General features: G+C 36.8%; 1 protein-coding gene across 1 annotated transcript; it reads right to left on the bottom strand.

Moving 5' to 3' along the window:
* Positions 1–8,652: 8,652 nt before the first annotated feature.
* LOC115993603 (protein SENSITIVE TO PROTON RHIZOTOXICITY 1-like) lies at positions 8,653–10,050 on the bottom strand. Its single transcript, XM_031117542.1, has one exon. The coding sequence runs from the start codon at positions 9,950–9,952 to the stop codon at positions 8,795–8,797; it is 1,158 nt and encodes a 385-aa protein (XP_030973402.1). The 5' UTR covers positions 9,953–10,050; the 3' UTR covers positions 8,653–8,794.
* Between the last annotated feature and the right edge of the window lie 1,072 nt (positions 10,051–11,122).

Here is an 11,122-nt window from a genome sequence, read left to right on the forward strand (position 1 = left end):
TGAAAACAGCAAATCCAAACAGCCCCTAAACTTCTTCTCAGTGCACACGTAATGAAACACATATATCATAAACTCATCAACACCGTATATTCCATGTCTTTAAAAATCTACATAATCTCTTTGATATATTAAATTTTGGTATACCTATATGATTAACATGTATGAAGCTATAAATGGTCTCTGATTCTTAATTTGTATGTAAAAAATATGCACAATGTACCCTTTTCCATAACATTAGACCATGTATACAGGTTGAACACTCTTTTTAATGGTTCTGTTATCTTAAATTGGAACCAAACTAGATATGAAAATAGCTTAGGAAGTTTCAGAGAACAAATAGATCCGAGAGGACTAACAAAATAGGATTTTGACTTTGAAAAACTGAGAGATATATATGATGTTTATACTTTACACGAAAAGCTGTTTGAATAGGGAATTCAAAACCTCTCTATTTTAATTGACAAGACTCAGGAAGATACTTTGAGAGCGACATTTGGGTTGAATTTTCTTCATTGGTCAAGCGCAGAAGTCTCAATATTGCTTGTGATCATTGTAACTTGTTAAATTTGACCCAATAATTTGTTTCGTCAACCTATCACGTGCAATTTCTTGTCTTCAAAGCCGTGTAATCCGACGTTTTGTACAGTGACTTTAATAAGTTTTGTAACATTTTCCTTCTACAATTCATACGTCTAGACTGTGGGACAAAATTGAAAAATGCCCTTTTCAGGCAAAAAAAACAGCATTATGCTCCATTTTCCAAACTAATTAGGAAAATATCCCTTTTTTAAAACTCGATTTTCTCAAAATTGAGTTAAACCCTATAGTGGCATTTTAAAGAGCTTATAATGACGTTTTAAGGAGTGTATAGTAGCGTTTTATAACTCGAGCTTCCTACTTGAGTTCATGGAGCTCGAAAATCAAGTAGGAAGCTCGAGTTCCAAAACGTCACTATAAGTCTTTAAAACGTCATTATAGGCTCTTTAAAACACCACTATAGGGCTCTAGAATTTTTTTTTTTTTTTTAACTCAATTTTGAGAAAATCAAGTTTCAAAAGAGGGGTATTTTTCTAATTAGTTTGAAAAATGAGGCAAAATGCTGCTTTTTTTGCCCGAAAAGGTCATTTGCCAATTTTGTCCCTAGACTCTGGATTTCTTTTTCCTTCTAATTTAGCTTTTCTTTTTTTGATAGGATTCTAATTTAGCTTATTGGTTATATATAATTTTTTTAAACTTCACTTTTTTAAGGTACAATTGTATTTTTACCCAACTTATATTTTTAAACAAAAAAACAAATAGAAATAAACTTTAATGGACTAAATTAATCCCAAAAGCTTAAGTCAATAATAAATAGTTAATTTAACAACATATATGCTATTGTAACACTCATGCGGACATAGACTCCCATTCACATGTAAGTCCTAGAGTCCTAGACTCCTCACAATAAGTGAGACAAAACATGTGAAATTTTTTACTTACATACGAGAGAATGTAGACTATAGACAAAGTAGAGGGCTTGAACTCAAAATCATCTGCTTTAATATTATGATAAATGATTACTTATCCTATAATAAAATGGAAAGAAAAAAAATGAAGAAATTTAGAGTCTAGAGAAAGTTTGAGAGAGAGAAACAACAAAAGGATCGACGTAGTTTAGCTTGAGCATACTTCCACAATGAAAGCCTTATATTATATATTCTAATGAGCACATGAAGGGAATATATTATATATAATATGATAACCTAAAGCCAAGATAACCCATGGTAGTTTAGAAAACATGGCAATTTATTTACAGTAATATAATGGTATAAAACATTTTAATGTACTCTTCTTCAAACTTAAGGGGGAAAAAAAGGACACGTGACAAGCTGCAATGGTGGAGTACAAAGTGAATACTCAGAATGCGAAAAAGAATTTTTATTCAAACTCCTCAATAGTTCTAAGATAAATCAATAAGCTCTCTCTCTCTCTCATCCCTATATCCCTTTTTTTAAATCTTTTTATACTAGTTTCCAGTGAGAATCATGGATGAATTTTAGGGCTTGAATGGAATATGAAACTTATGTTGCAACTCGAGGACTACCTCCAGAATGGAGCTTCGGTACCAAACTACTATTTCATATTTGTTTTGCCTTTGAGAAGTGTTTGGTCAAAGAAAAACAAAGAACTACTTTTTGTAAAGTTAATATCAAGGGTCAAGATATGCATCAAACCGTAAGTACAGAGCTAGAAAGAATTAGTTTTTGAAAAAGAAAAGGGATTTGATCAATAACACATGTCCACAGAAATTCATTTCCCATTCTTGGCAATTATAAGAAACACGTGAATGTAAACTTAAAAACACAGTTGAAACAGTTCAAGCTAATGTTTATCTTTGCCTATCGTTTTAATAAAATAAAAAATGTTTATCTTGTTGGAACCAAGAAAAACAACTTAATATTGTATGCACCACACTATTTTATAATTACAGCCACCAGTAAACACGATTACACTATTCATCAATTTAGGGGTTCTTCACAATCGCACAAAAGTCACAACTAAGACACTGAACAAGAAATCCCATCAACTATTTGAAAAGAATGATAAAAAGAAAAGTCCTAAACTGGATGCACAGTAAGTTGAATAATGCAGGCTGAATACAAAACTGCATGCACCTCCGAGCCAGTGTCATGGTGAACTAAGATAATCAGAAATTCAACTTTTCATAACCAAAATAAAAAGGACTTGACTCTTTTCTCCACATCCATCCTTATCATTGTCAATAACGTTATAATGGCTGTCACCATTAATCTTATTGACCTCAACCATTTATGAATCCTGTTATCTATAGTTTCTCCCAGGCCTACTTTTGGTTGACATGTTATGGTAACACTATCATCTTCATCTTCATTATCAGTATAATCTTTTGCATTGTGTCTTGGGAAGATATGCGTGTTTGGAAAGGCGAAACTACTGCCCCTTCTGACCTCTTCTCCTCCTTCCTCTTCTTCTACTAATAAATGGGGTGGAGTCTGCAGCAATTCCAATTCCCATTGATCTTCAGCACCCGCAGCAAATTCGAGATAATCCACGCCTGCCATCGCTAAAGCTTCAAATGAAACTGCCATGATTCGTGCAACTTAACGAGGTACAACTGGATCAATAATCTTTTTCTTAATGTAGTACTGGCTCAAAGATTGTTTGTAAGCTACTTCCAATTCTATTTTGATAACGAGTTTCCTCTCTACGTGACCTTTATATATGCAACCGATAAAAGAAAGACACCAATTCTTCTTTCTAGCTAAGTTTCTACAGTCACGGGATAGCATACAAATCAAACGAAGGCTTCTCTTCAGACACCAATTCTTCTTTCTAGCTAAGTTTCTACAGACACGGGATAGCATACAAATCAGACGAAGGCTTCTCTTCAGACACCAATTCTTCTTTCTAGCTAAGTTTCTACAGTCACGGGATAGCATACAAATCAAACGAAGGTTTCTCTTCAGAGCTAGAGGGAGATGTCATAGGATTAAATCATGTTAAAAAAAGAAAAAGAAAAAAAGGCATTGTTCTCGTGACCATCCTTTGAGTCATCTTGCCCGCCTCCTCAAAATAAAATGCTAAGGACATATGGTTATGTACTTATATTATGTCAGGCTGTTAGCCTATATTGCAGGTGATGATTAAAGCCATGATGCAAGCTTGGTAGCTTACTAGTTGACTACGTTTATAGAAAGTAGAAAAGAGATCGTGAGGGTCCTTTTTTGGACAGTGTCCAGGCCCAAGTAGAAGCAAGGATCCTGAGCCTTTTAGTTGTTGTTTCAAGGGACTGGACTTAGTTTACCATAGCTAAATGGGTTGATTACAAACCAAGTGGTGCACAGAGCAAGAATCTTATAATACATAAATACTAGCAAACAAGAAATATATATATGAATGGAATAGTAAGAAATAGTAAAGGAGCAATGTAATAAAGAAAGACGCAAAATAAATGCTAGGTATCCTTAAAATTATGTGAGATGTTTCATTACTTTTCTTAATTGTGAATTACAGTGTGCTTATTAAGACGTGTTACAAGATCCAAATAAGTTCAAAAATTACAGATTTAGATGGCTCTCCAAACCTCTAAGACTTGCAAAGTTTGAATCTCTTTGAACCCAAATATGTTCTAAAATGGTTGTTTTTAGGATACCAGACGATATTTCTCTTTCTTTTACTACTTTGAGTTTTTGACAGAGTTTTCTCAGCGATTTTATTCTGATTCACTGTTGTTGAATGTCCCTTCACTGTTGTATGCAGCAAACAAGAAATATATATGTATGGAATAGCAAGAAATAGTAAATGAGCAATGTAATAAAGAAAGACGCAAAATAAATGCTAGGTATCCTTAAAATTATGTGAGATATTTCATTACTTTTCTTAATTGTGAATTACAATGTGCTCACTAAGACATGTTACAAGATCCAAATAAGCTCAAAAATTACAAACTCAAATGGCTCTCTAAGCCTTTAAGACTTACAAAGTTTGAATCCCTTTGAATCCAAGTATGTTCTATAATGGCTGTTTTTAGGATATCGGGCGATATTTCTCTTTCTTTTACTATTTTCTTTGAGTTTTGACAGAGTTTTCTTAGAGATTTTATTTTGATTCACTATTGCTGAATGTCCCTTCACTGTTGGATGCTTTCCCTTTTATAGTATCATCCTAGGGTTTTGGGGTACCACTAATTCCCCTCCTTTGCTCCCTTGGGTACTAGAGCCAATGTTGTGCCAGCAACTTTGGTGGCTGGTCCCTTCCTTGTTTCTCATAATTTTCTTCTTTTGGTGCTTTTTCCCCATAAGCCTCTTGCTGATTTTCTGTTCTAGGGTGTCCTTAGATAGCTGACCTCTAATCTCTCTTCCTTTAAGGCTTCTGCACCTCACCTTTTTAGATTCAGCTTTTCACTACCTTTCCTTTTGTCATTTTTCCCGAGTAAGCTGATTCTATCTTTGCCAGGTTGAAAGTTTTTCCAACTACTTCCCTTCGTGGTTCTTTTTTCTAGGTTCCCCGAGATACCAGCTATTTATTCATGAATTGTTAGTCCCCAAGCTCTTTGATTCCTTTTTCATCATTGGGTGGTTGATAAGGACGTATCTGTTCTTCATTCCTTATGTTTTTGGGCACTTCTTTTGAGTTGTCTTAATCTCATCCTAGTTTTGCTGCATGTCCCAAGGACTTCGAGCTCCTGGCAATCCCTAGGTATCCCAGCCTAGTTCTTATTATTGGACTCCCTTTTGATTTTATGATTTCGACAAGCTGAGCTTCTTCCTTTCTTCCCTTTGTTTCTAAGACCCCTCCCTTTGTGGGTCTTGGGCTTAAATATTATTTTAATGGATTTGGGCCTACCATCCTTTTTTTCCCTTGTTGTGAGCTCAAGCCTTTTATTATTTTTTCCATGGAGTTTAGTTTATTGTGCCACTCTGGGCCTTTGTACAACATTATAACTTTTTAGATCTCAACTGCGAATTTTTGTTCTTTTAAAATGTGTAATTCATAGAAACATTTTTCAGTATGTCATTTATTGATACTGTGAATACATTTATTTTGTAGCTACCCAACACAGACATCAATGGAGCATCAACATTGGTGGTGTAAAAAATTTAGTAATTTGGCACTACAAAAAGCTACTTTATCTATCTTACCACCTTATTTTACTAAACAGCTAACATCAGTGGTTTTATTTTAACATTCAACAAATTTTTTAGCTTTCCCTCCATCATTGCAGCATGCTTTTTATTATTGGTTGTGCTAAAAAGTAATACTAATGCTATTGTACCAAGAAAATAGCGAGAAGGAGGGCGGTAGTTTCCTCACCTCCAAGATGAAATTGGACCAAACAAGCTCCGGACTGGCTCATGATCTATATCTCTTCAGTGGCTTATAATTAAGGTTTAAGGAATAAGTTATGCATTGGCTTATGTTCCGAAACTTCTTGGGATTTATTCAGTAAAGCATCTTCTTTTTCATTCAATTCCTTATAATTTGCCCTGTTGTCAGAGAGTAGCTCAAAGTGGCATTCCCATTACCTTAAATAATCAATGACCTTGTTAAGAGTATTGTGATTCAATACCACTGCCCGGTGGTCTTCATGAGAAGAATCTGAGTTTGAATCCGACTCTCCTTTTTTTTTTTAGGTAGTGTTTGTTACCCAAATTTGTGTGTAAAATTTAAGTTTGTGTAACAAAGTGTATGTAAAGAGTATTTATTTATTTTTTATTTTATTTTTTGATTTTTCAAAGACTTTATAAGTTATGACTTAGTGTGTTATTTCTCTATCTACTCAAGGAGAAAGGAGAAAGTCTAGAGTTTAACCCATGAAATTTGAATCCTACTAAAATTTTCTCTTTGTCACTAGAAGTAATTGTTGCTGTATATACTATATACGTGCTCCTCACTCTTACATTTTAGGCACATGTACCTCATATGGCACATTTTGAACCTTTGATTTTAGTACAATCAAGAGATCAACTTTAGGTGCAATTAGGAGTTAGGACAACTTTAGTAGTTACATAGTTCTTGTACAAGTTTGGATTTTCTACTCTTCTTCTCCATCAATCTGCTTCATTAGTATCAATCAATTAAGAGTGACGTTTGTTACATACATTCCATTATACAGTCTCTCTCACACACTCAAACTGCACATAAATTGTGACTTGAAGTCACAATCTTCAAGTTAGAAAACAATTTGTGTGCAATTTATGTGCGCGAGAGTATGTATAGTAGGACATGTTAACTAGTTTTTACCCACAAATTAATTGCAAAGAGAGTTTCATAGGACCCACATTCGGGTTTTGGGGGTGCATGCTTCTAATTTAAGTGTCTTATCATTGAACAGTTTCCACCTATTGAAGCATCAAATTTAAAGCTTTAACCATTCCTTTAGAAAAAGGAGCCGAGAAGGCCTAATTGGGTCCATATATATGATTCTAACTCGTGTGTCATTTTACATCTCTAGATATTTTATCCAGCGTCACTTGTAAAGTTGTAATTCTTCACCAACTTCCCTTTTATCTACTACTGGTCCTTGACTGCTACAGCAAAAGTGAGAATCGTTAGATGTTTATGTTCTTTTCATCTTGCGAATGTATTCACTATTCTTTTCCTCTTTTTCGGTTAACTTCAAAGGAGGCATTCACTCTCATCAAAGACCTTCACCGACAACTAACCCATTAGCCTGTTATTATAAACCCCACAGAAAGAAGGCAAAACAAGGAGTTCGAATCAAATAAAGCCAATCTACTTCTCCTATGTTCTAAATAAATCTTTAAAAGCAAAACTTATGTACAGTACTTAGGTGTTCTTTTTTAAATTTCTCTTTTAAGATTTTACCATGTATATTTTTTCTCATGGGATAAAAGTATATTTTTTAGTTAAATAACTATATGACTGAATTTTAAGAGTTTTAAGAGGAGAACCTAAAAAAACAGCATCTAAAATACCGTAATTTAAGTTTTGTTCGATCTTTAATTATGAAAACCCAATTTTCTATGTGTTCAAATAGTGAGAAGGATTTCAGAGTAACCTTAAAGATTGAGAGCTCATGGCGTTTAAAAAGTATAATAGTATATGTATGTTTCGATGAAAGTAGAATAGAGAGCAGGAGGGACCAGAATGTCTTGGTCATCATTTCAGAACTCATGTTATTATCATTTTCACTACACAGACCTTCCAATAAAAGCTTAATTCCTTTAATGAACTGGCTAAAGCTGCAAAAATTAGACTGCACCAAAGTTACAGAGGAGATGTGACCATGGACACATATGGTGGCAAGTTTGGTGGCCCAGCTCTCCCACCCGTGTGTGATACGTGATAGGAGTTGGGACCATCGACGCTGTGTATTAGAATCATCCTGAATATTTGAGCTTAATTACACAATTCGCTTCTGTTGATTCTACCTAATAAACAGCTTTTTTGTTCAAGGAAATGCAGAATAAGCTATGAACCGAGGTAGCTCAAACTTACACAAACACTACTTAATCCCGCAATAAATTTCACACACGAGATCAAACTTACTGTTATGCTAATTGCTAAAAGAGAAAATATTGCTCTCAGAATACTGAATGATGACTTGATGAGACGAAATAATGGATGATGACTTTCTAGTGGTAATCCTGTACTCTCTTTAGCATCCATGCTAATTGCAAAGTCTAACACCACTAGGGATGTTGATAGCTCAGTGTATATATGTTCTTCCAAACCTGCAACAATTTTATCCCTAAACCCAAACAGTGACTGGGGTAGCAGAGGATCCTGATTATTGGCTGATTCCAACCAAATCCACTCTTTTGAGATAAAGAAAGACTCCAACGAATCATTCCAACACTTTTTCCCCCCAATCTCCAATCTTCTTCAACATATCCATTACCAATTCCATTTTCACCAACTTGAAAATTGAATAAATTCTCATTCATACCAGCCCACTAGCCTTTAATAAATCAAACATAACCCAAAAACTTTATCCTCCACTCAGCAAAACTATTGCTAGTTACTGCTGGATCTCCCAAATTAATTTAGCATAATAGTTGACAAAAAAAAAAAAAAATTACATAAAAAGATGAAGCTTTTATTGTAACTCAAATCTGGGAAAATAAAATTATTCGAAGTCACAACAATAACAAAAACAACAACAACATAGATCATCAACATGAAAGTCCATAAGTAAGTTATAACCAAAAAAAAAAATAATATACTTTACATACAAACAAACATATATAAATCCATTAATAACAACAAAGTAACAGAGCAGAGATGAGATGACCTTCCCAAAAATCATATATCATAAACATGACTCCATTCCATTAAGCTGAGGCGAACCCAACATGTCCTGAAAACAATAATAGCTATCAATCGAACCACCAAAATCATCCATCAACCCTTCGAACAACAACCCGTTATCCGAACCCGAACCCGAACCCAAAACAACATCCTCATCATCCTCTTCCATGGCCGTAACCGCCGCCAAAGAATCCGGCGCGATTTTCGGGCACTCATCATCATCTCCCGCAACTGCCGGCATGTGGCCTTCGAACAAAGTCATGTGACCAAACAGCTTGTCCTTGCGCGAGAAGCTCGTGCCGCACGTGCACTTCCACCTCGCCTCTCCGCAATGCTTGAGGTGGTTCTTCAAGTCCGCCACAACCGAAAAGCTCTTCTTGTTGCAGCGGTTGCACGAGTACATCTTCGGACAGTGGCTTCGCTTGAAGTGGTTCTTCACGCAAATTACCGATTTCAACGGCCTGAATTTCTTGTGCGACTTGTTGCGGTTGCAACCGTCGTACGGGCACGAGAATTTAGTGTGCCGGCTCGACTCGGCGGCGGCGGAGGAGCCGCCGAGTTGCCTGTCCGGCTTGGCTAAAGCTTCGGGGGTTTTGTACTGGTTTCCGTGAGCTCTCATGTGCATTCTCAGATTCGCGTCGCGCTTGAAGCCTTTCCCGCATATCTCGCAGAAATGGATGTGCTCGGCAAGCAACTCCACGGCGTCGAGCTCGACTATCTCGGAGTCGGAGTCGAGAAACGAATTCTCGACTTTGAAATCGTCGGAGTCTGACGCTTCTACTTTTAACGGAACCGATGTATCCGGCGCGAGTTTCGGCGGGGTTGTTGAGTTTGGTGGCGAAACTTCCGCGGCGGCGGCGGCGGTAAGGTCAGAGGTTTGACTGCAGGAGAGGAGGGCGGCGCCGTTGACTATGATTTGGTGGATGGCGGAGACGATCTCGGTGGAGACCATGTCCATCTGATCTTGACTTATCAACTGGTTTCCATTGACCGAGTCCGATAGGAAGCGCTGCAGAGAATCCATTCTCGTTCGGACCGTCGAGAGGTTCAGGAGCGGGACCCGGGAGTCCGAGCTTCCGACCCGGTTTTGACCCGGATTGTGGCCGAGTCCGGCGGAATATCCCGCCGGGATCCGAAAAGATTCGCCGGTGTTGAACATTGCGAAATCGTTAGAGAGAGAGGAGGAAAGTATTGTGGCTAGCGATGAAAATGAAAGCGAGGTTCATTGACTTTGATAAGACTATAGAGAAATAAAAATGGTGCGCGAAATTTTTTTTATATATGCAACATGTGGGAGACACGGGGTGATGTACACGTGGCACATGATGAAGTGATCGTGACCGTTGAAAGACAGTGTGTGGGGTATAGAAGTCACACAGGTAAGTATGGCAAAAAGGGACCATGAATAAGAACAACCTTTGGTGGGGGGCATGAGCCACTTATCCATAGTTTTGGTTGAGTAATTTGGATCATTCCTATGAGTTAATTCTTTGGAACCAATTTTTTTGCTTTGTAATAATTATTCCTTATCGTTAGGATAAGATATTAATTTGTATTATATGTACTTCGGATTCTAACTCAAGTAATTTTTATTCAAAAATAAATTTTTTATTAATTCGGTTAATTAGATCCTAGAGGGGTATTATATCAACTTCGTTATTCCATTTATGATCATCTATAAAACAATTTTTTTGGGGATACAATCTTTAAATCCAATAAGCAATTACAAATATATTATGCAACTTGGTTTACTTGTTGTGGAGACACAATTCGTAACGAACCGTAGCAGTGTTGGGTTCGCACGTAAAAAGGCCCCAACAATATCATTTGTAGAGCGTGGGTTTGAAAGGTTAGGCATTGGTCACCAGGCGGTGGGTTTTTCGTGGTGTTCATACATGGTTAAGTTGACTACACCTCTGGAGTCTTTCTCCTGGAGGTGGGCTGGGAGGCTCTGGTTTTTTGCCATTTTTCTCAGCCCCTCTCTAGATTACTTCATTTTCCTTTTATACTAGCCTGCGTTCGTTGTCCTTCGTCCACGTGTAGGGTCAATATTTCCAAGACTGATACTTGTCCCATCAGCCTATACCCAAAGTCGTTGGGGGTGGTTGTAAAAGCCGAAGAATACGGCTCTGTCAGGTGCAGAGTATTAAATGGCAGTAAGGACAGCTTTCCTTAGGTATTTTAGATTTTCTTCCAAGTTTAGTCCTATACCGTTTTTGCCCCTTTCTCCGATGGAGTTTTTGGGTCTGCCGAGGACTGAACTGTCATCGGCTGTATCCCAAGGCTATCTTATGCTTTATATTTTTGAACTTAGGCCATAGCCCTCCTC

This window comes from Quercus lobata, chromosome 6 (assembly GCF_001633185.2).
Source record: "Quercus lobata isolate SW786 chromosome 6, ValleyOak3.0 Primary Assembly, whole genome shotgun sequence".
NCBI classification, from domain to species: domain Eukaryota; kingdom Viridiplantae; phylum Streptophyta; class Magnoliopsida; order Fagales; family Fagaceae; genus Quercus; species Quercus lobata.

Coding starts and splice junctions, on each gene's coding strand:
- LOC115993603 (XM_031117542.1), bottom strand. CDS start 9,952: ATGTTCAACACCGGCGAATCTTTTCGGATCCCGGCGGGATATTCCGCC.